Source organism: Epinephelus moara, chromosome 1 (assembly GCF_006386435.1).
Source record: "Epinephelus moara isolate mb chromosome 1, YSFRI_EMoa_1.0, whole genome shotgun sequence".
Taxonomy (NCBI): Eukaryota; Metazoa; Chordata; class Actinopteri; order Perciformes; family Serranidae; genus Epinephelus; species Epinephelus moara.
Window position 1 is genome coordinate 31,829,738 of NC_065506.1, and position 27,827 is coordinate 31,857,564.

General features: G+C 40.5%; 1 protein-coding gene across 2 annotated transcripts in view; it reads left to right on the forward strand.

Moving 5' to 3' along the window:
• Nucleotides 1–26,607, forward strand: part of gpc6a (glypican 6a) — a 221,398-nt gene extending 194,791 nt beyond the window's left edge. For both annotated transcript variants that reach the window (XM_050049183.1, XM_050049192.1), the window contains 3 exons: nt 19,877–20,007; nt 22,666–22,841; nt 25,429–26,607. In XM_050049183.1, coding sequence (XP_049905140.1) covers nt 19,877–20,007; nt 22,666–22,841; nt 25,429–25,652 — 531 coding nt within the window. In that variant the 3' untranslated portion in view covers nt 25,653–26,607. The remainder of the gene's footprint in view (nt 1–19,876; nt 20,008–22,665; nt 22,842–25,428) is intronic.
• Nucleotides 26,608–27,827: the final 1,220 nt, after the last annotated feature.

Sequence of the window (27,827 nt, forward strand, 5' to 3'; positions counted from 1 at the left end):
ACAATAGAGGATTGGAAAAACGTTGCCTGGTCTGATGAGTCTGGATTTCTGCTGCCACATTCAGATGGTAGGGTCAGAATTTGGTGTAAACAACATGAAAGCATGGATCCATCCTGCCTTGTATCACCGGTTCAGGCTGCTGGTGCTGGTGTAATGGTGTGGGGGATATTTTCTTGGCACACTTTGGGCCGCTTAGTACCAACTGAGCATGGTTTAAACACCACAGCCTACCTGAGTATTGTTGCTGACCGTGTCCATCCCTTTATGACCACAGTGTACCCATCTTCTGATGGCTACTTCCAGCAGGATAACGCACCATGTCACAAAGCTCAAATCATCTCAAACTGATTTCTTGAACATGACAATGACTTCACTGTACTCCAGGGGCCTCCACAGTTACCAGATCTCAATCCAATAGAGCACCTTTGGGATGTGTGATGCTATCATGACAATATGGACCTAATGTCTGAGGAATGTTTCCAGCATCTTGTTGAATCTATGCCACCAAGAATTAAAGCAGTTCCAAAGACAAAAGGGGTCCAACCTGGTACTTGCAAGGTGTACCTAATAAAGTGGCCAGTGAGTGTACATGTAAGAAAAAGGTTTGGCAGTATGCTGGCACATTTTTAGTTATTTCAGATTTCTGATGTAAGGTTACAACCTCAAGAGATTGTTGGAGTCAGGTTGTAATGGTGTGATACTGACTGAGTGGTCTGTCTTGTTTTTTACAAGAAAATTCTCAAGACAGGTCAGACTTTATTGGAAACAAGCGAGAAGATTTCAGCCCACGGGAATGACAAAGAGTTTACAGGAAAAAATATGTTGCCAAAGTTACTTTTTCCAGCACAAAGTGTTATCTTTATGTTACCAGACTGAGATGAACTTTTAATCAATAATGAACTGTCTAAACTTTAATATGTTGACACAATTGAAAAACTCATCTTTCAGTGGGCTACAGTTTCACAATATTAACATTCCTCCGTGGTGTTTCACAGTGAATTTAGTATTGAAATTGAAAAATATAGCAAAGGTGAAAAGGAACACTTCAAATCAGAAAGCCTCCCAGTAGTTCATGGGTGCTGCGTACACGCATATTCATTGATATTGGTGTGAAACTGAGGCGGCTCTGCTCGGCGAGCAGTCCGCCTCTGCTCAATATCTGTCTGTTCAGCCAGAGCAGGACAGAGCACCTGCTCTGCTGCATGAGAAACGATGACAAGACTGACAGAAGCAGTTGGTTATGTAAAAAGGGTGCTTCTTTTCCTTTTAGAGGTCCAACAGGCAGTTACCCTCTTGTTAGTTTCCCTGAGCTCTTCCATCCTGGCTGGGTTTTTGTTCTGTCTTTTCGGTTACATTTCAGCTTTTATGTTTTTTAATCTATTCCTGTGCTCGAGCCTGATTACACCTGATAACAACTGACCTTTTACAAGCTGAATCAGACACAGGCTGGCACCGCAATGCAAATTTGAAATACCATCCCTTGTCCTTGATTTGGAAAGTGGTCTGTAAAAAAAAGAAGAGTGTGAGTTCATTTTCGTCTTGGCTCCCATGGGAGTAAATTTCAATATTTTTGTTTGTAAAAACAGGTGACTAAAGATGCGATGATTAGATTTCTCGTTTTCCTCATTTCTGTGCTCCCATTGAAGCCGCATGTTTGATGATCTATGTCTAAACTGTGAGATCCTGTTGACAGATACTACAGTAAATACCATGTAATATGAGAAAATCCTTTTATGACTATATTGCAAATATAATTACAGGGATGACAAGTGCATGCAAACACACACACACACACACACACACACACACACACAGAGTGCTGTAAAAATTATGAAGGTTATTGGACAAAGCAGTTGTCATGGGGACAGGTTGTGAATTGCATACTAACTATACCTGCTGCCTGTTGTTGGAACTAACAGATGTGTGGGACATATTATTATGGTTACAAAACCTCCACTAATTACATAATTAGCTGTAGACATGATCATAAAATATTGCATTAAACAGTTCACCTGTTGGGAGAGTTAGAGAAGTAATTAACAGTTGAGCACTTTTGCTGTGTGAATGGCCGCTTCCGTCACAGCCCCGGAGATAAATTTATGCGTTTAACAAAGACAAATTTGCATCTAAATCCTTGTGTCTGTATCAGTGAAAACAGTGGTGTGGTATATCCCCCACAATGCCACAGCACTTTGGGCAGGTGCTGCGTTTAAAGCCAAGCTGGCAGTTGAAAGAGACCTCATGTGTAAGTTCCTGCAAACTGCTCCTCTGATACCGTCTTATCCTGCTAGACGCTCTGCCTCCTTAAAAGCACTCAAACTGACCAGAGCTTGTTATTTCCCATGTCAGCCATTTCTCTGCACAACTCGACACCTGGCTGTGACAACTGCTCTTGTCTATGTGAAGCGAAAAGGGTCAGCACTGAAGCTCTCAGTCCTGCCATGACACTACAGCAGCAGTGCTCTCCTCTCCTCTCCATCCCCTTCAACTACTCTGAATGTGAAACCGCAAAACATATTTAATATTCTCGCTGTAATGGCCAGAGAGTTCCAGGCTCCCGAGCTCTTAGATATCTCTCTGTGCTATTACCTTGGCCCTCGCTGCTACCTTGCACTTGTCATAGCGTGAGCCAGTGAGAAAATTCTGCCTCTGAGCGCTGTGGTGAGGACCAAAGCATCTCCCTCATCCCAGCCATCAGCTCTGATTATCAGTGACTCCACAGTGAGAAACATTATATCCCCGCAGATAAAATCATATTACTACTCAGATACAAACATCCAGGAGTTCCCTGTCTTTTAAAAAGACAACAGAATGCAAAGAGGGCAATCGTCCTTGCTGAAAAAATAACCCTCAATTAAAGACTAAAGATAGTTTAACCTTTTAAATGATCCACAGAACAGCCATGCAGTCCAGCTCCTGCAGAGCAGGTTTTTTTTTTTCATCCCACACTCAGTATGCTATTGAACCCACACAAGGCTTTTGTCCATACGCAATTACAGGCTCAGGTCACAGATATCTCTTTCACAGAAGATAGCCTTCACCCCACCTCACAGACTTTGAATACTCTACAGCATCACGTCTTGCTTTAGCCATTCACTAATGATGGCCATGGAATCCAAATCCAATCATTTCCATTTCCTCTAATTATTATCAGTCATTGCCAGAAGAATTCATGTTTACAAATGTACATGTTCTCACTGACAGTATCACAATCAATCAGGAAATAAATACCCTGCTCTTTCTTTAAAACTGATTGTTACATTCAATTTAGCATGCCTTATTTATTTAATTTACATTTTTAATTAGGTAGAGTGTAATAAATATATATATTAGTTGTGTGTGTATCAGTGATTTGAAACTGCACAAGCTCAGTCAGTTTTAAAGTCTTGTAGTTTTCTTAACTCTAAAGACTTCTGAAGACAGTCGACATAACGTTAAATATTCATGACTAAATAAGCAACAATCAAAGATAATGTTTAAGGGGAAAACAGTTGACAGTTTATTTATACTTTAACCTTAAAACATATGCTCTAATCTGCTTCATAGTACAATGTGGGTGTGGTTTGATCAGATCTGATTAGCAGTAGCCAGGCAACACAAGATCAACATTGTTGGAAGGAGCCTGAGGCTTAAGATTTTCATTACATACGACTTCTCCTCTCTAACTGTTGATCAGTGTTGGGGAGTTAAATTACAAAATAAATGTAAATTCAATCAGTTGCAGCTGCTGAGGAAAAATATGTCATTAAATTACAGATACAAATCAAAATGTTGGTGATTATAAAGGGATTACATCAGAGTTTATTTTTGTCAGTACAAAGTTTATATGTAGAATAAAATTCATTCTGTTGCTTTGCATCTTTTCACCACGCAGCATAGTATCGTGATATTTTTGTGTCGTAATATTGAATCTTCACAAAGTGCCCAGTATTGATTTTTTTTTTTTTTAAATCATATAAATCATTAATATTACAAATACCAAGGCTGCCCCTGACTAAGAATTTTCCTCGTCGACCAGTAGTTGTCATTTAGGGCCATTAGTCAACTAGTTGCCCGCATGTTTCCAATATTACTTTGATTATTAAATGATATATTTTGGGCGGGGCAACACAATGGTTTGAGTTGAAGGTGTGAGAAAGAATAGTATCAGTAACATTGTTAACACTGTGCTACATTACAGAGAAATACAAAACCGTACTAATGAACCTTCATTAATATAGGCCTATATTTTATCTACAAGTGCACGTCACACACTGAGCGAGCCGCCTGTTAATGACGCTGTTGGCAAAGCAGTAATGAAGTGGCTAGTGGGCATGTTGCTACTCTCAGATGATTCGTCATGTTTGTAGATGACCAATGAAGATGAGTTTACATATCACCTTGGGTTCATCCTTCACCTTCTCAAAATGCATATCACCTTGGGTTCATCCTTCACCTTCTCAAAATGACCCCCCCCCCCCAACATGTTATTAACTAGCCTGTGGAATAACTGCCGGTACCGGCCCTGGAAATTAGGGGCTGTACACATTCTGCGTCTTTAAGCGCATGGAAAACGTGAGGTCGGGTGCTGGAGGCTACTCTTTTGCTTTTTGTGTGCCAGCTTTCAAAAGAGCGGCGGCAGGTTGCATCTGAGGGTGCTAAGCAACCTTAATAAGCATCGTATAGCCTATTTACCTGAAATCCTGAGTGCAGAGCTGATCTTCTAACAGGAGCTGTTTATAAGTGTGTAGGACTATCGTCTGTGGGACAGATGTAAAGCTCTGGGTAGCCCTGCACTAACATTATCAACTGTTCCGTGTTTATCAGACTGAATATTTACAGAAGAAGGGAAAGATATCTGTCAGCTGTGATTGGTTTGTAATGTGACTCGTGTCTGACTGTGTGGCCTCTTCCTGTGTCTGTCCTTTCAAATTAAATTCCCACATGGTCCAGTTATATAGGTTTTGATTTATTTTGACAAGGTGCAGCTGCTAATAGTTTCACATTTGTTTTTTCTGTTTATTTTTTTCTGCGACTAAATGACCAATGAAACCCTGCTAACTAATGACCTTTCTCGATGACTAACGTTATAACATTTCAGAAGTAACCTTCCCAACACAGCATTTGATAATAATAAAATACTTGATGAGCAAAAAACACAACTGCCATCACATTTTAATTCAAATTTCTCTCAATTTTGATTGGTGCATTGAAGTAATGACATCACCATTTTCAAACTGAGCCTGGCCCACCTGAAACCAGTGAGAGGAGCTCGGACAGAAACATATATACACAGAAATCTTTCATCAACTTTGGCAGAAACTTGAGTGCCCATGTGCGACCTTAAACTCATACTGTAGCAATAAGCTGCTTAAGGAAATATCCTTAGAGAGCCTTTAAAGATATTGTTTTAACCTTCAAAGATTCAGGAAACAATCATGTGGCTCCATTTCACCCTGTCATGATTATCGCTATCTTGTTGACATATCTAAGGTTGTGAAGTACTTGTAGATTGAAGCTATAGCTTGAAAAGCTGCGGCTACTTTCTATGTCTTGAAAGAGGAAACACATTATCTTCCTTTTAGCCTTCGACACTGCCTTCCTCTGAAAATCTGTATTGATTTTAATTCTATTGTTAGTATTTAAACCACGTCCTGGGCTTTTAAATCAACATGAGCCTGAACACACATTGAGATCATTTTCCAAAGGCCAGTGTGGCTGTTCCACTGTCTAGACTCAGATCAGGGGGCACTGGGATTTATCTATTAGGGCCGCAGACTGTGCAGGGAAGGTACAGTTATGCTCCAGTGTCCTCTGTTATCTAGAAAATCTCTCTTTTCCATTTAACCAACATTTTTGTAGATGTTGCTTTAATTTCACTGCATTGCCATCTGCTGTTCTAAATGTGCCTGTGTTAAAAATGTTCTTGTTTTCTTTTTTTATAATTCATTCTTCAGGAAATTGAGTGTTGTATGAGTCATTTGACAGGACTGACAAGCTGGTGGTGCGTGCTTTGGTTTCGATTAATGCTTTCTTCACAAACACAGTGAGTCATACTGGATCGCATTATTTTTTTTGTGAAATCGATTAAGATCGGCTTTGTTAATGGTCCATGTGTGTTCTTGGGCTGAGAATCATTGTCATTAGCAGAGACATACGCAGGGGCCGATCACAGTGTTTAAACCTTGCTTGAGTGAGCTTGAGCTCCACTCCCACATACAACACTTAACAGTTACAAGCACTTTGAACATAGAAACTGTCTGCACATTCTTTTAACATTTGTCAGCATTCATATAAGACGTAAAGTATGAGAGTTCTGTCTGGTTTGCTGTTTAAATGTTTGATGAGGTTTGCTCACTGCTAAGTTTCTCGAAAGTCAACTGTTTGGTTGTTATTTGGAAGTGAAGCAGGTGCATATGACCTGTGAAAGTCCTAATTAAAATTACCGGACCTACATTAACATGCATTGCTGGAGGGTGCCCTACATGCTCTGATGAATCAACAAGCACTTGACACCACTTCCAAGACTCAGCAAACCCAGGAGGAGGCGGTGAGATAAAGCTTTGTTTGAATAAAATATTTGATTCAGGCAGTACACAAAGGAAATGAGAGGATAGATTAGAGGGTAAAACTACACTCATAGGGTTGCTTTTTGTATTTTGATTATTGAAACTGCAGATTTTGAGGAGACTGTTTTATATTGTTACAAGCTTTGGTGTTTGCTGGTAATTATTAGACAGAGAGATACATTATTATTGACGTTTTAATTCAAATCACTCTGAGTGACTCAGCCAAAAGTAAGGGTGCTTTCACACCTGATCTTTTTGGTTCGGTTCAATAGAACTCAAGTTTGTTTGCCCCCTAAGTGCAGTTCATTTGGGCAGGTGTGAACAAAGCAATCACACTTGGGTGCACACCAAAACAACCGGACCAAGACCTTCTTGAACAGGTGGTCTCGGTCCAGTTACAATATATTTGTGACCTCGATCTGAACCAACTGCAGTCACATGACACATTGTTTGGGTTAAACATGAGCATGTTACAGTCCTGGAGGATTATTAATGTGCACCTCCTCCTGTACTGCCTTAATATGCACATTCAGCACATCCAATGCATCAAAACATTGTTTTCTAGTTGGAGCCGCGCCTCGTTTTCAAACTGTATGGTTTGACTAAAATGAACAATGACAGCAATATAGTCCACGATGAGCAGCGCTAAAATCAACCTGCGTAGTTGTCCCTCCATTGTGACATTAGAAAGTGTCACATTTATCTTGCAAGTGTACTCTTCTTCAACGTTTGCTTTACTTCCTGGATTTTTCCCACATGGAAATTCTGACCAAGGCATTTGATCTGGTCCGCTTGTAAATGCTGCCGTGAGAACACGAACCACCTCTTGGCAATTATGCAACTTTGTAACAAAATTAGTCCTTGAGTCAGACCAAAGCACAACAACTCTAGGTCTGAAAGCACCCGAACATTGGGCTTTTGTATTTAATGGGAAAGGTCACGATCAGGACTGATTGTCATGGCAAATAACTTTGCAGTAGTTATGGGTTTTTATTGGCTTCAGCTTCAGTCAGCTCCAATCAGCAGTGATAGAAACATGACACCCTGGTGGATGCACTAATTTTTGCCCCTTTTCCAGCATGATGCAATGATGCACTGACGCAAATTTTGTTCGTCTCCGTCCAAGCAGCCCTCGATGACTTATCTAAATTAGTCGGCACAAAGTTCTAAAGAGAGACTGAATTAGCAACAGATATTAAAAAAGAAAGAAGTAACATTTTCATTGGCTTCCATGCTGGTTCCTGCTATTTACTCACCCTGTTTTCCGGCATGTCGTGTCGTTCGTGACGTCGAATGTAACACACCAGTTAAAATAAGAACAGAAAAGCAACAGAGCTGTGTTCATGGCTCTGGTCTACTAGCAATGGGAAAGGAGTCTGTTGGCTATTTTTAAATAGATTAAATAAGTGTGCACACAAAATTACCATCTAACTCATGACATCTGCGCACCAGCCAATTTTGTTGTTACAACCATGCACGTCAGTGAATCAGAATCATTCTAAATTAAGAGGCACGTGCTTACTATCTGCAATCAGCATTCTGTCACGCCCCCATTTATCTATTTAAGGAAATACGTTTGCCCAGAGGTATATTATGGAGGAAGCGGTGAAGTGGTTTCTAGACACATTTTAAGGCCCAAAAACACCTCTCTGAATATCTTGGCTGTTGGAAACAACTGATAAGCAGCTTGTCACTCTTTTCAAACGTGTTATGCGCTCTCCGCTGAAGGCACAGGCTGCAATATGCAGCAAGGATAGATACGCCATCTTAACACCTGCTAGGAATAATGATAATAATTTTATCACACCAAAAATTTGTAGGAGTAACCGATAATTTGAATGAAAACACATGAAAACCAAAACTATGACATTTCAGTATGGATATTCTCATGTACTCTGTTGTTAGCCAGGACTGGAACACTCAGTTACCATAGTCAACTATTTTAATTATGACGATAATGACAGAGGATGAAAGGGTAGCAAATACACATGTGCATTATTATAACCCCTTTAATAAGTGTGGTTTAAATATGCTATGCATTTAGATAAAAGGTGTGTTTGTATTTTCTTTGTCATTTGTGCGTACCCATTGTCTGAGGAAGTTCTAAAGTTGTTTGCAGAGTATGAACAAATTGAGGACAGAAAATATTGATAAATCCCAGATTTGTGCATAAAACATTCACACACTGTTTGTGAAAGAAACCCATTGTTATCATCTCTCATCTTGCTGCCTGTGAAGAGATGCCTTTGTAGTGCAGCCACACGTGAGGCCAATATGAAGAGGGGGAACAATGACAGTGACCAGCAGCCTCTCAGTGCACATATAGCACATGACTGTGGCATTAGGTCAGACTTTAAATGTGAATATAGGCAAAGGAGCCTTTGCCCAGAGGACTGTAGGCCTTTCTCCAACTAATCTATTTAGCACACAGTGAGTCATATCGGATCAGTTTGTTTTTGTGAAATCAATCAATCAAGATAGGTTTGGTTAATGGCCCATGTGTGTTCTTGGGCAGAAAATCAGTGTTAACAGAGATGTAAGCAGTGTTTAAACCTTGCTCTACTCACAGTCTGTATACAAGTCTTCACAGAGACAACCAGGCAGGGCAGCTTCTGTGGTATGCCAAGACAAAGGATTGGGTAAAATAAGAGTTCACTCAACAGCAGTTGACGACACAAAGTCATGAATGTGACTGTGGATGATTCTGCCGTCTGTGTCGTAATTTAATCATCGTCTCATTAATCTCTTGCCACTGTAGAAAATGACAACATATGGAGAGGTATTTATGTCTGCTTTCATGCTGAGTTAAAAATGCTTTAAGCATGTGTGGCTGTGTTTTTGTGAAATGATTACACTCAGTTGCCAGTTTGTTAGGTACACCTGATAAAACCAATGCAGACTAGTACAACAATCCTGCAATTAACACAAGCTCCATGTAGGATATACGGTTCAGTTTTTGGTGAAAATGCTTAAAAGAGGTGTTTCTGTTATGTAGCCCACACTCATTCATATAAATGGGCTGGACAAGTATGATGCAACATAGTTCTACAGGCACCACAGACTGCAGACTCTCTGACAGTTTAGACACAAACCGAACATTATAACCTTTATTATTTATTGCAGGGCTGTTGTATTAGTCAGCATCAGTTTTGGCAAGGTGTACCTAATAAACTGGAAACAGAGCATACCATTTTAAAATGGAAAATAAACAGGTACATTGTCTCCAGCTGAGAAAAAAATCTGTATCGCTGTTCTCGATCTCTTCGACCAATGGACCTGAACTTGATATTATTAGTTATTTAGAGGTTTGTGTAAAGCCGTGCAGCAGTGAACTCTGGGCTGTCAGTGAGACAAGGAGAGAGACTGAAGGGTTCGGCTGCATCTAATCCTGCGGCTGCAGCAGCAGCAGCACAGATGCAGTGAGAGCAGTAACTACTATAGCTGGAGTCAGACTCACTGCCCCTGGGCGCTCATGTAAAGACTCATGGTTGTTTGTTTGTCTTGACAATTCACCCTCAGTGCAGTGTGTGTGTGTGTGTGTGTGTGTGTGTGTGTGTGTGTGTGTGTGTGTGTGTGTGTGCGCGTTTAGTGTGTGTGTGTGCGCGTTTATATGTATGTTTTTGCATTTATTTATGAATAAGTGTTTGTTTACTGCTGCAGTTGTGTATGACAATAGATTGTGCTGATACTGAACTCTTGACACTGTTTATGTGGACTGCACATTATGTTATAAACATGGAAAACACTGCATCGTATTTCCATAGGCACCAATTCCCAAATAAATCATAAATGGATTATGCATGTATACACGCATGCACGCACGCAGGCACACACACACACACACACACACCCTGCCTCCAGTTCACCTGCATATTCCTGTTTGCAGACACTGGGCTGTCAGAATGGACCATATAAATGTCACATTACTATGGTTAAATTTTAAAGTTCAAGCATAATAACCGAGCACATTCTGATCTGATCCATATTTTGTTGTCAGTGCCAGGCTGCTTGGGGCCATTATGAATCACAGCCACACCAGCATGTGTTAAACCTAACCAGCTTTGGTGTCTCCATGACAGGATTACCACATCAAATGTGAGGGCAGTCTCCTGCAGTGGCATCCTGTTGGTACAGGCCCTTTCATGTCCTGTTAAGACCCGAGGCTTCACTGTACGCACTCTCCCAAATCCCCAGTGTAGCTAGGACATGATGAGGGTCGTGTGTGTGTGCGCATGTTTCTTTTTTTGGCTATTACTGGTATCCGTGTGCACTTTAGTAAGCGCACATGAGGAATGAGGACTTGAACTGTAACTGGAGGCTCAAGAATGAATAAATAGGATGAAGGTAGGGTTTTTTTTAACCACTGTTGTCTGAATCATAAATTTGTAGCAGCCAAATTAATGTGATTCTTTTTTTTATTCCTGAAGAAAGGAACAAAGCACAAGTGCACTTACAATGAATAAAAATTTGAGGTCTATGGATACTGAAACAGAAACCCACAAGCAATTTAAAAAGTATTTTTGGTGGCAGGAGACATATCTAGAGATGGCTGTAACCTATCACATTAACCACACAGCAACATACTATATGGCATAAATCCATTTAAGGCAGAATTACCTTTATGTTTCAGTAGTCAGATAAAGGTTGTTTATTCAGCCCAATATCGCAGACATTACCTCACAACAGCAACAGTTCCTAACTCAGCATAAACTCTCTATTAAAGCCGGAAAAAACCCCAGCAGGAGAAATTTAAAGGAAGATTTTTCCTCATCAGACAGCGGGGAGTGCAGTCAGAGCTGTAGGTGGGAAAGTGGCAATTGCAAAACATGAACAGAAAGTTGAAGCAGTTAGTGGAAATACAAAATGCAGCAAGGGGATTATAATTCTACAATGGGATTATAACGGATCCAATACTAATGTAGCAAATCCAGTATAAGAAGTCCAATAAAATGAGTTCAAGAAATGGGTAAAGAGAGATGAAACCATTTAAATATGTAAATCCAATGAAAACTTTTTTTTTTTAAATCATTCAGTTTGTCATGTGTGTAAGATCCAGGTAGGAGGGATCAGGATTAAGGGACGAGGTGAGTGCTGCTTAATGAGTGTTTTAATCAGGTAACCACAAGGTTGACCACTCCTTCCTCCTCCTAAATGAATTTTTAAATCTTAGTGAGGGGTAATTTTCACAACAACAGCTGGCACATGCAGATGTGTAACACTGTTAAATATTTAACATAATGGGAAGCAGTTATATAACTTGTCAAATTCGCAGCACCCTCAAGAAGCAGAGTTAATTTATACTGTATGAGGTGTTTACTCTGTTCAGCAAGGGCTTTATTGAATGAACCACAGGCTACTGTGGCCTGCAGCCAAAGCCAAGATAAAGAAATGCTACTGCTCACCGGGTTATTACCTCAGGCTCAGAGCTAACCCGATAGTTCCCGCTCTCTCACAACGACAATGGAGCAGTCGGTCTCACATCCTGAACTAACCACCAACCACAAAACACACTGCTTTAACAAGCAGAGTGTAGCTGTGATTTACAGCTGACATGACTGACACATTTAAACTCCTTGGATACATGTAAGTGATGTCACTAATCCCATCCCCCCGACGAGTGATTATCTTTCCATATTTTAACAACTGTAACACAGCACAGTGGGTCTCTCAAGCCTTGGCTTTTCCACAAGTGGTGTGTTTGAGGCTGTAGTAAAAGAGATATTTGACATCTTGAGTTTGGAGTAAAAGTGCAGTGCTACAGTACTCAAGACGCATTTTCAGACTACTGTCAGTCTCATCTTGGACTAGACCACAATTACCATTCTGAATGGATAGCAAGTGACTTGTGAACATGTCAACTTTGTAAAAAACACACTTTATTTTAAAGGACAGTGAATTTCCAGCACAATGCATTTATTTTGAAATGCCGTTTCCTGCTGTAGATTGAGTGACTAACAGACAGCTACTTGACAGAGACAGCAAACTAGCTCGACAACATGGCCAAACGCAAGTATGACACTGAATATATACTAAACTGTGTGGACCTTAAATTAATGGCTTAGGAGAAATCTGGACCCAACAGCTTGACCAGTTGGGAACCACTGCTCTAGATTTTATTTCAACTCTGGTCAAGACCACAACTGTGCAAAAAACGAGTGTTAAATAAAAAGGGTTAGGTTGATTAGAGCTGCTTAGTGTTGGTTAATATTTGTTTCCTCATAGAAAACAAAAGAAAATGCCACCAAATAAAATTTAACTCTGCAGTTCATTTTTATTATTTAATAAAGACAATTCTCATGGTACATGTATACATAAATGTGTGCAGGATGGCAGTAAAGATGTAAATGAAGAGGAATCATTATTTGATTTCTGTGTGCCACTGCCTTTGGTTTGTGTGAATGCAGTGTGGGACTTGCACTGGTCTGGTCTTGCTCATGTCTTGGTCTTGTCTCAGTCTTGATACACTTTGGTCTTGATCTTGTCTCAGTCTTGATACACTTTGGTCTTGGTCTTGTCTCAGTCTTGATACACTTTGGTCTTGGCCATGTCTCAGTCTCTGCACTATTATACAGTAAACTGCCAACATTAGCATGCCCAACAAACTAGTAGTGATGTACAGCAGGGGTCGACGCACAGCCCATGGGTCCTGCGGGTTGACCCACAGGTCAGGTGGTTCAGCTAGGCTTGTTATAAAATACTGCAGGTTTTGGGCGGGTGAGTCATGAATAAGTTATCAATAACTTACAGAAACATTGTGCAATAGCCTGATACAACTTCCATCTTCTCTTCCTTTCTCTCTCTCCATCTCTCTCACACAGTAAGCAGCTTTATTAACAGTGCTGCTCTGCTCAGGCCCTCTGTTATTCAGCTTTTGACCAAGAAAATCAGTCTTAGTCCTTTGTGTTTAAATCTCTCTGCTCATAATTTCCGGTAAAAATAATTCCCTCTGCAAATATATAGACCTCACACTTGGCCTAAAAGTGAGTTAGCGCCTCTCTGTTTACACTGAATCTGTTTAATTTGCACTTCAGTGATGTCATGTAAACAAACCACTCCTCCTATCAGCTGCGCGCTCATGTAACCAAACCACGCAGGTTATCAGCTCTGCGTTCAAGATCATACATGAAACATATTCACTTAAAAGATGGGTGACCACCTGCTGTCTTCCTACATTTGTATTTTTTAAAACATAAACACGTTTTACATTGTGATATTTCCTGGAAATGACATTCAATATAGCCAACAGCAAGCAGATTGTTATTAGCAAAGGTCATTACCAATAACTTTTAGCTGCGGTTTGCAGTTCGAGCTTGGGTCATTGATTAACGCATATGTTTGAGGGTTAGGCGGAGCAGATTAGCCCTCAGGGCAGGCCAGGCCCGTGCATTACTACCAATTACCTTACTTTCTGCCTGGTGTTACTTCCAAACCCAACAAACTACAGGCTACAGTCCATTAAATCCAAGTTCAGGACTAAAACTTCAGATGTCACAACAGTACATGTAGTTTGAGGTAATGTTAGCGGCTCTGTCTTGCTTTTTTGTGTTTTGGGAAGTTAACATTACAACTCCAACAGAAATTAAATAATTGATGGAACTCGTACTCGTAGTCCTCCGCTTATCCGGGTCTGGGTCGCGGGGGCAGTAGCCTCGGCAAAGAAGCCCAGACAGTCCTCTCCCCAGCCACTTCTGTCAGCTCTTCCGAGGGAACTCCGAGGCGTTCCCAGGCCAGCCGGGCGATGTAATCCCTCCAGTGTGTCCTGGGTCGCCTCCCGGTTGGACATGCCCGAAACACCTCCCAAGGGAGGCGTCCGGAAGGCATCCTTACTAGATGCCCGAACCACCTCAACTGGCTCCTTGCGATATGGAGGAGCAGCAGCTCTACTCCGAGTCCCTCCCAGATGTCGGAGCTCCTCACCCTATCTTTAAGGCTGAGCCCAGCCACCCTGCGGAGGAAACTCATTTCGGCCGCTTGTACTCGCAATCTCATTCTTTCGGTCACTACCCAGAGCTCGTGACCATAGGTGAGGGTTGGAACGTAGATTGACCGGTAAATCGAGAGCTTCGCTTTCTGGCTAAGCTCCCTCTTCACCACAACAGACCGGTTAAGCGCCCGCATCACTGCTGACGCCGCCCCAATCCGCCTGTCAATCTCCCGCTCCATCCTACCCTCACTCGTGAACAGGATTCCAAGATACTTAAACTCCTCCACCTGAGGCAGGACCTCACCCCCGACCTGGAGTGGGCAATCTACCGTTTACCAGCTGAGGACCATGGCCTCAGACTTAGAGGAGCTGATTGATTGATAATTGATGGAACTGTATTATAAATAAGGTGCTAATGTGCCGCTCTGGGGGGGGGGGGACACAGTGATAAGTTGCGGAACATCTCAACACATAGTTCCTGATCTTTTAATTGGACACTTGTGTATAAAGATGCACAGAACAGTTACCACTAATATAACATGTATGAAACCTGACATGCTAACAGTATGTGTAAATAATAACACCTATAAATTCCTCCACCGCAGTGGAGTATGCAAGTGTGCAAAATACAGAGACAGAATATGTAAATAGAAAAATGTGACAGACACTGGGAGAGCAGGTGTTAAACACACATCTATTCTGAGATAGTACATCTGAGAGAATGTGCTGCAGCAAAGTCTGATCTAATTTTCTGCTGTGGTCTCTCTCCATGTGTATCATAGAGAAACAACAACCATAACTCAGCATCCATTAGGTGGCTTTTTCTTGAACTTTCAACTTCATCACACAGCCTTCATCAGCTGGTGAACTCTGTTCATTTGTTATTGAGATGGATCTGCTGATATGAAGCTCTTACTTGTAACTGGTCCGATTTTATCCATAGCACTTTTTAGGATTGTTCATCTATGTTGGCTTAAAAATGAAGCATTAAATGTTGATATTGTCTTTGGAGTTATTAGTTTAACAAAACAATCCCAGTTGAAAGTCCACTAACTTGCTTTTTCTAAAGATTTCGTTCATACTGTTTTATCACTGCTGAACCTGCGAAATGTTGAAGAATCCAGAAAAGACTAGTAAGTAAAGCTCGAGTTGTTTTTGTCAAGTAATATTTTCATTACAGCTGCAGTAGAGACGAGGGCAGGGCAACATATCAATATTGTACTGATACTGTGATATGACACTAGATATTGCCTTAGATTTTGGATATCATGAGTGCCGTCTTTTCCTGGTTTTAAAGGCTCTGTTACAGACAGTGATACAGTTTCCTGAATTTACCAGGTTGTTTGTGATGTTCTACTATTTGCCTTTACCCACTTAGTCATCTACATTAATGATGATTAGTTCAATCCAAGTGTAAATATTTTGTGAAAGCACTCATTAACCCTACATTATCGTCATAATATTGATATTAAGGTCAAACATATTGTGATATTGTGATTTTCTCCATATTGCTCAGCCCTAGCAGAAACATTTTGTGGATTAACATTATTTACAAGTAATTAGAGAGAACATATGTGTTGCTACAAACAAGCAGGTTAACGTGTCAGACTCTTGGATAAGTTGGCAGCTCTAATTTCCCTGCTTCAAGAAAAATCCTTTCAACCAATGAAGAGAGGCCTGAGGCCACAACTCCTGTCAATCACTCCTCCCCGAGTTAATTAAAGGGTTTGGAGTGGGAGGTGTTCACTTCCTTGTGTTTGTTTTATGTCTGGAGATTTTATTTTGTTTCTGACACAGCAGTGTGCCTATAACTGAATGAACTCTTTCAACAGCCACCTCAACTTTGTGGTTCAAAGATTTCAGCCAGGACAGATCGCTTCCACACTGAGCAATTATCATCAATATCACTGGGTTTCTAAAGTTGAGGTAAAATATATCCAGTTTTGTATACTCTGACAACTCAGCTGAAATATTACTATGATTAGGAATAGAGGCACTGGGCTTTCCATGATGTTGTTTCTGACATATGGATATGAATTATAAATAGCAGTCTATGCTTTTCAGACCCTTGAAGAATTCAGCAGCTGAAATTGGTTCAAGTCCAAAACAATTTACAGAAAAAATTGCAATACTGTTAAAAGTAATAGAATATTGCAGAGAAGGTCGTGACCCATCAACAATGTTCTTTCTTCCCAAATATGTTTTAACACACCCTCACACATGCTATGAATACATCACATGTCCAGTAGGCGCTTTGTTTTATGAATGCAGGATTTTGTTTGTGTATTTGTTTTGACTTTTTAAGCGAAGATCACCTGTGTTTTCTTCTCATTTAGGCTTTTATAACCTTCACCAGGTGTTTGGTTGTGTGTGTGAATGTGTTTATCTGTCTGTCTGCAGCTAATTTCACAAACTACTGGACCAATCAGCCTCATATTTTGTGTGCACATTTATGACTGTAGGCTCAAATACATCTTGTGGTTGTAGTGATTCACAAGTGTTAAAAAAACTTGTTTTATTGACTGCTTTATACCGTCATTAACTGCTGGTTCCTCAATCAGCCAGTAGGGGCCGCAAGTTTTTTGAAAATCGTCTCAGCTGAAAACAACAAGCCTTACTGTCTGTTGCAAGCGATATTTTAGCCTTCGTCGCAGCTCAAAAATGGCATCCATATAAGAGTTTGGTCTTATTTCGAACTGGAGCATCTTCAGATTAATGCCATGCCTGAACTGCTATGATCCATGAAAGTTAGGCACGACACAAGATAAATAAATTCCCATTTTTTGTTATCTTTGCCGCCATCTTGACTGTAATGGAGCTGGGTGTATCTCTTTGCCGTCGGGCTGCCATCACTGCAACCCAGTTTTGTTCTGTCCTCCGCTCTGTGTCACACCACACCGGCAGTGTAGAGTGTTTTGCCAGCCCAGTTTCGTAGACTTGCAGATTTTCCCCTGATATTTATGCTTCTACCTTTAAATAAGTCAGCTATGTAGTTAAATGGTTTCTTTTTTGGTCTATTTTAATTGTGTTTATTGTCAGTTCCTACTTTGCTGTGTTGTAGCCTACAGACAAATTTAATACCATCAAAAGGCAAGTTATGAATGACATGTATCAAAGATTTGTGGCTGTGTTTTAGTTATAGAGAATATATTCGTCCTCAGCGGGACATCTGCTGCAGCTCCATTAAAAATAGACAAGATGTGTATTTTCATTAGCTTCCGTGCATCTGTTTAAAGAATCAAGAAATAAAAATTGTCAAGAGTGGACGCGATCAGCTCAAGTGGCCACCTGAAGGAGATCTGTACTGTACTGAGTGCACTTTTGTAGTTTTCTACTTGTACTAATTTCCACTCTGAATTTATAAACCCAGGAGAAAGGAAGAGTATAAATAGAGCCAAGCATCTGTACATTTGGAACATTTTGAGTAGTTTTTTAAAAAAGAGCATATTTTATTATCATCAAATTGACATTGTAGTTAAATGTACACTGACGCTGGTACTAAGTTTAGTCAGGAAGTAATTAGAGTAGTAAGACTGATCCATCTCTCCCATTTGTATGGTAAACTTGAAGCTGTAGCCTGTTAGCTTTTAAAAAAGCCTGAAAACAGCCAGCTTAGCTCTGTCCAAAGATCTGCCAGCAAGGTCAGAGCCCACTAATTAAAACTTCATAACTTGCCTCTCAATACAAAAAAAACTGAGGAACAGTGACAAGTTGTAGTTTCATGTGGGGTTATGTGCTTGACTATTTCTTGGTGATTCCAGGAAGTCACTAGATGTCTTTTTAGCCACCTGTTTTTATGCACATTTTCAATTTGCACATAAAAAGGAACCTGTGTGGAAAAGCCAGGACTTTTCCAAGTTTTGCAAAAAAATCTCTATGCTTGGGGTAGGTGAAAAAGATAGTGTATTGATAAAAGTTATATGTGATTAAGTGAACTGAAAACAGATTCAGTGAATAAACAATGACGTACAGTCATGATGTAATCACTGAACTGTCTGCTGCAAGCTCTCTTTAATGTTTCTGAATGGCTCTTATGTATGTACACAGAGCTGTTACCAGAACTCCATTGATGCCCTTCTTTTGCCCATATTCTAAAAAAAATATGTGCTGAATTTGGATTGAGACACGACTACTGCCGCACAGAAACAGCCTGGCTCATAACCAACATTTAAAACAGCAACATGTTGTTTTTACTCTTTAGCTTTTGTACAGATTAACAAAATAAAAAGTTTTAATGAGGGAGCTTTAAAAGTGCTAGTGGGCAGATTTAATCTCTTTTACACAGAGCCAGGCTAACTGTTTACCCCAGTCTTTATGCTCGGCTAAACAAATAAGTTGCTGGCTTTAGCTTCATAAGTGACTAACGGACAGAAGAGTGGTCCTCTCATTTGCTGTAACTCTTTAAAATATACTTCAGAGTGTTACACTATGGCTTTAAGTTTAAAAATCTTGAATCTCACAACATTCAGGGTAGGTTAATGTTCATGGTGTGTGTGTGTGTGTGTGTGTGTGTGGGTGTGGGTGTGTATCATCCTGCTCTCCTGTGACAGAAGCGTAGTACTTCTTAAGGACACGGGAGTTTCTTTATGTTGTAAACACGTTCTTATCCAACATATTTACACATATGGCACGTGCTTAATATTTCAAATGAATACTGTACCACTTATATTTAGATTGGTTTTTGTGTTCTCAGTCTTTACGGTTGTTACCAACTCCATCAAAGTGACAAAAGCGACACAATGTGCTTCTGAATCCTCATGTTTTTTTTTTTTCTTTTTCTTTCCGCCTGTTTGCTGGTCACTCGCTCAAACTTCTTGCCGAGTCCAGATGGAATCAGTCGGGGGTGACTGCTCATGCCAGATATCAAATTTGATACCCCAAGTCTGTCTTGTATGAATCAGAGATGAACACAATATGGATACAAGTGGACAAGAAGCAAAGAACCGTGGGCAGTCCAACAGTACTTCTGTGTCCTGGTGGAATACATGAACAGAAGGGGCTGTGCAACTACACAAACTTTCGCTGCCACATGAATGTTTAAATCGCGATGTGTCGCACTCCTGTACAGAGATGGAGCAATAGGAGTCAGCTGTATTCGTGTTAGTTTTATTTATTTACTTTTTTAGTTTCTTGAGCATGCATCGCTGAGGTTACCTTTTCTAATTTTTTTCTTAATTGTAACATTTTTTCCATTGATTATATTTTCCAAAATACACTTTCTGAAAGTTGTTTTAACTGAAAGTAGTGGGATATATTTAATATTCCGAGAACAGCTTAAGTTGCGTCTATTTCGGTGAATATATTAAGCACGACAACTTGACAGTTCATTTCTCACCCTGACTTCTCAGACTTTTAAAATATGAAATTATCAACCCTCATATATTTCTGTTTTGGCCCATGGCAGGTGATTGACATCAAAGAGAAGTTAAAGGAGTCCAGGAGGTTCTGGTCCAACCTTCCTGATGACATCTGTGCCAAGGGCAAGCTCACAGAGGCTGATGAGGATCAGTGCTGGAACAGCCACACGAAGGGCAGGTGAGGACTTCTGCTACTCTTAATAACCACGGCAAAGTCACCTCACTCTACGGTTATCACATTTTGCCTGCCAGGGATTAAAATAACCGTGCTGTGTTCACAGATTAACTCTCTGTGAGTACAATGGTTAGTGCTTATATGGAGAACCTCTATATAAGCTCTGAGGCTCTAATACCCAGAGGACTGCCGAGTTTCCAACACCTCTTATCACCACTGCAGCGTGTAGAGTGTCGCTGAGCTGTACAGTAGATTGGACAGTGAGTTGTTTTCTCTGACAGTGAACCAGAGATGCTGGCAGAGAAAATATATCACCCCATCACTTTGGCCCTCTCCAAGTAACAAAATCACCAGATGGTGCAATAAAAGACATGTTAATTCTCTTGTTTGTGCCAGTCACATTTTTAAGCATAGCTCTAAATCTGGAAGGTAAACTGATGCCCAGAGATGATAAGAAACAGTCAATGTTAGTAGTACGTTATGAAATTACAAACTATGCACACTTCACTTTGTATAAAACTTTAAATTAAATACAATTTAATTAACATTAAATACAAAATTAATGGTTAAATGGTTACACACAGGCATAATAACAGTAAAAATGTAAACAAGACTGCAATTACTGCAGCAATTAAATGATACACTCCTTCCTTGTGAGCACATGTTGCCTTTCTCATGTAGTGCATTATTTTAATCGCACAGCAGTTAAATTGTTTTTGATTTATTAAGTTAAAAAAAAAAAATAAAGTAGTCATTGGTGGGTACCAGGCCCGTTCAGCACTCTCTGTAGCAAAGCACAACCTCTCCCAGCATAAAAAAGGCCATTGAGCCTGATTACACACACACGCGCTTTGTCCGTTAAGATTGAAAAGCGTTCTATAAATGCAGTCCATTTACCTTTTAGCATTATCTGTGTGTGGTGCTGTGCAGAATGCAAAGATGCAAAGTCCTGGTCAAACACACTTCAGTAAGTGAAAGAGAGGGACACAATGGCTGCACACGGGGATGATACTGGCAAATAACAGCAACTGCACCGGCTCTGTAATTTGACTGGATTGCATTGGCGGCAGAGAGAGCACAAAACATCAGTTTAAGAAAACACATATACGTGAACAAAACACAAGCACATGAGGAGAATATTCTCACCACTTTGACAGCGCATATGCTGCAAATAAAGCACAAGCCAATTAAATAAACATGAGATAAGTAAACATGTTTTATTCATTTGCAGCTATTTGCGTTTTAAATGTGAAGTGTGTGGTGAAGATGTTTTCCTCATTTGCTCATGCTTTGTCTATCTACATGTGCTTTTTAAAGCTGAGGTGGTTTTGAGCTCTGTCGGCCCCCACTTACAATTACATTGCCTCTAATTTAGCATCAATTATATCACTTAAAGGGTAAGTTTGTGGTTATTTTCCTTTGTTTTTGCGTGGGAATGGGAACAACTATTTTTTAGATTTGTTCAGTATTGACCGAGACCACTGTAGCCAGCAGAAAAAGAACAGGCTGCGATGTAACTACCAATTACACACCGTCAGTTTCCGTCCACCGAAAGAGCTTATTTTTGCCACAGACTCAGATTATTATTCAAAGTATTCAAAGTCCAGCATCAGACACTGAGAAAAAAAAAAGCCGTCCTTTAACATTGACTTTGTACGCGGCTGGCCACCGTTATTGTTTAATGGTGCCCTGCAACATCAGGGGGAAACGCAGCCAGACATCAGCGTAAGTTAAGGGGCTGAAAAGTCCAGGTAGGGTGGGTGACAGGGATGGTGGGTGGGTCCAACAACCACCAACCTTCACCCGGGTGGCCGGTGTTCGCTTCCTGTTGGAATGTAACGCCAAACCCTGTTAATTTTTTTCTCAAGCCAACCATGTGCCATTGTTATTGGAGGGGAAAAAATGTCAATTTGTGATGTTGTACCAACATAGAAGGTTTATTTTGAAAGAGACTGTATGCAAACTGTACATTTCCTGTGAAAATGTAAGTGTATTGTAACCAAGGGTACCTTGCACGTCGTATCTCTGAACTCACAAAAAACGTCTTGGTTCGTCATTTTACTGTTCCAACAATCACAAACTCTGATTTGGTTACAATAAACCTTTATTTACCCAGTTAAATGAAAAAATATTCTGACTCTCCACACACTAAAATTACTGTTAGTTTAAATGGAGTCTGGTGGGTTTGGTGATAGCGATTTTTTTTGGGGCTGTTTCTTCTCTTTTTCTATAGGGATCCTTTCCATGATGTTGTTGGACTCATAAAATTAGAGTTGGCTTGATTTCCAGTTTAGGTGGTCTGGTGTATGACCGTAAAGCAGTTTAATTTTATGCAGTGGCCAATTATAAAGTAGCCTACACCATCACCTATGCCGATGGCATCACAGAGTAAAAACGAACTTGTATTGCATTAGTAATAAGCAATATGACAATGTGACGTTATGTTTATAAACAGACTAACAGGGCCACTAGCGTCTGACAGGCCATGTTCAATTTGCTGCTGAGTCTGGGTCAGGGTCATCAACATGAGGGAAATAATATTCAGTAGAGGTGGGAGGGAGATGTTTTGTAGTACATCTAGAAAATATTGCCATAGTGTTTCCAGGGATACTACGCTGAAATATCAGGTATTTCAAGTGTTTGCCATGTCATTGTGTCTAGATATTTCCCTGAAGTGGTAAAGGAGGGTCTAACCAACCAGGTGAACAACCCAGAGGTGGACGTGGATATCACCAGACCTGACACACTGATACGACAGCAGATCATGGCTCTACGTGTCATGACCAACAAGCTAAAGAACGCCTACAATGGAAATGACATCTACTTCCAGGACTCAAGTAAGTTCTCCAGTCTCTTGGGTGTTTGCAAGTGCAGGTGGGGACAAAATAATAATACGAATTTGAAGTCAAACACAGAGAGAAAAGTTTCTGTATTGATTTCCATCACTGCACGGTTTTGATTTGGACCACACTACACACACACCAATACCCCCACAGAAATATAAACTGTACCAAAATAAGATCCCAGGTGTCATTCACGTAGCAACTCATCATACAACTCCACAGGACGCATCAGTGTTGCAGCGAGGCAAGACTGACATTATTAGGAGAATAAATAGCTGTAGGTACGGCAACACAACAATGATAGACAGCCAGGGCTATGTTTAGGAAGATGTACATCTCCAATGCTGCTGTGACAGAAACCATTCTTTCTTCCTGATTGTGTGGATCCCATTCAGTTGACAAGAGAGAAGATTCTCTGAGCTTCAAAAGTGTGTCTGGGCGACTACTGCCACTAAATTTTGTACCTCAACTCCATTTTTGTTGCTGTCATGTTTATTGTTCTGTTGGGAGTGGAGTCTTCTCCGGCCCCAGAGACCCAATACTGCACAAACTAAAACTGTTGCATAGGTTAATATCTCAAAGAAGCAGGTACATTACACTGCCATGCTTCTGTGCTATGCTTTATTAGTGGAATATCCTTGTTTAATGATCTACCTTTTGCACACTCATAACTGGTATTTTTGGCCGTTGTCAATCATATAAAACATTTGTTTTGCTCTGTCACCTCGGCCCTGTCCCACATGCACTTATGACAAAAAGAAAATTTGTAGTGAAGTTTATTGATTTTAATAAAATCAACCCAAAAGTTGGCTCAATCACCATCGTCACTGACAATCTGAGCCTTGAACATATACAGCCTTTGTTGGGCCTGTAGGAATAACTGAAACAACAAGTAAGGCAGAGATTGGATTCTTTGCCAAAACCAGACTGGGCCCAACCCAACCCTCAGGGGTTATCAACCAACCCTGAGTCCGAGTCCCACTTCTCATTAATAAAGAGAAATGTTATTCAATCTCTATCAAGTATATTTGGCATATGAGACCGTTTCTGGGCTGTGCTGAACTGGGGAAGGCACATGTCGGAAAAAGTGTCACAAATGTCTGTTACCAAACTGAAAAGACTTTAGTTGACTTTAGCTTGATATAAATGTTTTCATTTTTTCCCAGCCCCCGCAGAGGAACGTCAGGTTTTTAATTTGGCTCATGCCAAAATTGCTGCTGTGGCTTGGGCTTGGACAGAAACTATGTGGGTTAATGGAGGGTCGGACCTGATTGTAGCTCTGAAGTAAACACATGTATGTCCAGAGTTTATTAGAATAATTAGTAATGAAGTGCTTAGAATTCATTTAAGAAAATCTTGAATCTCCTCATATTTCAGCCCTCTTTTCTCAACATATTGTAATTACTATGTGAAGCTTTCACTTTGAGGTTTTGGAACATTATAAAACATAATTTCCTTCACAGTTTTTTAGGTAAAGTTGAAAACTGATCACATCCTGGCTCCTACACTGAGAAAAGATTACTGTATATTTCAACTGATTACACTTGTTTTATTTGCAGAGGTAAGGTAAATTTGTTTTCAGGAAGTGCTTAGCCACAGAAACAATAATGATGTGACAAGTATGTTGCAAATACTTTGCTGAGGAGCTACTACCCTTAACCAGACTGTTCTCGTGCACTGCTCCTGTGTAAACCTACAAACAGTAATGCCCTAGAATTCATTTATAACCCTTAATTGTGAAGACTGGGATTATGTGACGAGTGTGCTGACAGAAGTAAAGAAGGAAATAGTAGAAAGAGCAAAAGTCCATGTATGGTGACAGGCTGGGGTGGTGAATGGATCAAACAAACAAACACAGGACTTCCCCAAGGAGACCAGTGTTTGTGTCCCGAATGAAACCAAGTGAATTTTGAGTTATTTTAAGGTATGTTGTCAAGTACATAACTTTAAGTATGTGATGTGATGACACCCAATCATGTTCTTTCCCTAAACCCAATCAGTGTTTAAACTTAACCTGTAAGACTGAGACGAAGCCTAACCTATGTATCTGTACATTGAGTACACAACGTAAGGATGCCCAGCCATGATTCTTTTCCTAACCCTAACCTAACCAGTAGGGGGGCTACTTCCTTGAATGTGATATGAACCTTTGTAAGAGGATGTGTTGCCTTAGTTCTGTACTAAACTGAACAGAACAGGTTGAAGCAGCAACAGACTAAACTACCACTGAACTGAAAGCAGCCAGAATCAGAGCCAAACAGCGTTATGATTTTGATGTGGTCGCTTACTGACGTACTGTGTCTTTGGATGGTGATGCTGAACAAAAAAGTTAACAAACATCAAAGACCAAAAAAATACTGCAAATCTTTGTACTGAACTGAACAAAACAATTTAAATCAGCATAAATGACTCATTAAAGCACCACCTATGTCACTATGATGCGTGGGTTAGTTTCACTGTTCCACTTTCTGGTGTAACCAGGGCCTCCTTACTTCTCCTCCGCCATGGATCAAACTCAATAGCTGCTTGTGAAGATATTATTTGTATGTAAATTTTAATTTGTGTGATTCTGTTGCTGCAGGTGACGAGGGCAGCAGTTCTGGCAGCGGCAGCGGATGCTCTGATGGCTGCACAACAGAGTTTGTTTTTGTTGGAACAGAGGCTCCTGTGATCGGAGCCGACAGAAGCGATGAACGCGCAGCAGCAGCAGCCGCAGGCAAGTCACTTTCCCGAGGACCCTCCCTACTGCTGGTGATGGCCGCCCTCACACTCCCACTCTGGGCAACGCAGACTCAAAGGAGATAATACACGAGTGTGGCCTGATCACTGACTCTTATACTGTCACGTACAGTATGTTCAACAGCAAGTTCTACTGCTGTTCCCTCACTGGACATGTAGAACCTCCTGGAAACCTGTCAAGAATGGCTTACTGTGTGGTATGGTAGGACTGGAAGTGAGTGCAGTGCTGCATCCTGCTCGTCCCCCAAAGAATGCTCGGTGCCATCAATGAACCAGCTTTCACATCTCTGAAAAAAAAAAAAGAAAAAGAAAATGTGGTGTTTTCTCATTATTCTAAAGTGGATTTTAAAGAACACGCTTCTCTTTTAGAAAGTAAAAACCATCCGATCTGATTTTTCAGATAAAAGCAGAAATTGTTTTTATTTTTCTTTGTATGACGAAGTTGTGAAAAACGAGACGATGCCCATTTTGTCCTATTAGTCTTTTCCCCCCTCAAACAAAAGGAGAAAGTCTTACTGTGTGTGCATGCGTGGAAATGATGTTAACTGACAAAAAAAAAATTTGTTGTTGTTTTTTTATGCAGGCTACACAGTTTTGGATTGGTTGGTACAGGATTGTACAGTGCTAGCAGTTCACCTGGTTTCCCGTTTGGTCATATCAGTGTGGCTTCAGGAGGCAGCGGTTCTTACAGCCACTTTATAGTTGCACATTTGATTCTCTCTAAGAAAGTGCGAATGTACTGCACTAAGAAAACTACTTTGCACAGATTATTTTTTTGTCGGCTTCATAAGTTTATAAAGCTACAGGAAACATCCACCCCATAGAGACAGAGGATCTATATTTTCAGATCATTTAACTGATTGTATTGTACTTATAAACAGTCGCAGTATGTATTTCACTGGAAGGTACTGTAATGTAATCTTACTGGTTTAGTTAATGGCTACATTTTTTTATAAATGTATTATTTGTATTTACAAGTTATTTGATCGCCTGTAAAATTAAAGAAAAAAACACAGGAGAGTTTTCGCAACAACACTAAGCCATTATACTACAATTGCCTGCTAACAATATTCAGTTACCTGATTTACTCTCTTCTGTTTGGGTACTTAACGCGCAATGAAACAGCTCAGATTTCCTTCTTATTTCTCAGAGTTAGTGATATTAGGTATATGGTAAATGACATTTTCATTTATTTTGTTGGATCCCATGCTTCAATTATTAAGGATTATGATTTATGTTGAATGTTTTAATTACTTGTTTATATTATATTTATGTGAGGTTACACATTGTAACCCCCCTCCTGTAAGTGCAGGTTCACCCACGTTCATGTTTGGCCAATCAGAACAGACTCACCACTCCTTCAGGCAACAGGTTATACAAGTGGATATTTTTTCTTAACAGGCATGAACAAAGTAACTCAAATAGAAGCAGGGTGCAAAGTTAGAGGGCTCTGACTGTGCTCGTAGAACTAGGGTTACTGTTCATAACGTTCAGTCTATCTCCAAACAGGCTTTGACCTCTAACAGGCTCTAGAAGGAGCAAAGCTAATAGTTTGCACTCCACCAACACAACTCGATGGCCATGACCTCTGGTGGTTGCACAGAAAAAGGAGCTTCCTGAGGGGTTGCAGGCAAACAAACAAACAAAGGGAGAAATGTTCACTGCTCCACAGAAGAGGGCATTTTAAGGCAGCCGCCCTCCTGCTGGAGTGTTCCTGGAGGATGCGATCCCATCAGCTCATAAGCACCTGAAATGCTTTCACACAGACAATAACCCGAGTCTCTTGTCTCAACAAGGCCTTCCCCGAACCTGACGCTGTGACAAATTAACAGCTGCTGTGAGCATCTCAAAGAGACTGCATGTTTCACAGAGCATACTAAAGCAAGCATGGGACACAAGACTGGAAACAGAATCAAACTGAAACCAGCAAGACCTGAAAAAATATGACATTCTCCCGCAGAAATTACATGTGCGGCTGAAGTGTAGTGCTTCTGTGATCCCTTCAAATGAGCTAACAACTGGAGTAGACTGATAGCCACATTGCCAAAGTTTGCATCAGCAACATGGTTGTCTTCACAGACAGCACCTAAAGGGAAATCTCCCCTCAGCGGGCTCTTGAGCCCAGTGAGGGGAGATTATGACTCACAAGGGAGACCCCAATCATTACAGGAAGCTCTCACTGCAGACCAGATGGGAAAACGTTTGACCTCCACCACTTTACTCCCTGCAGAAACCGCCTAA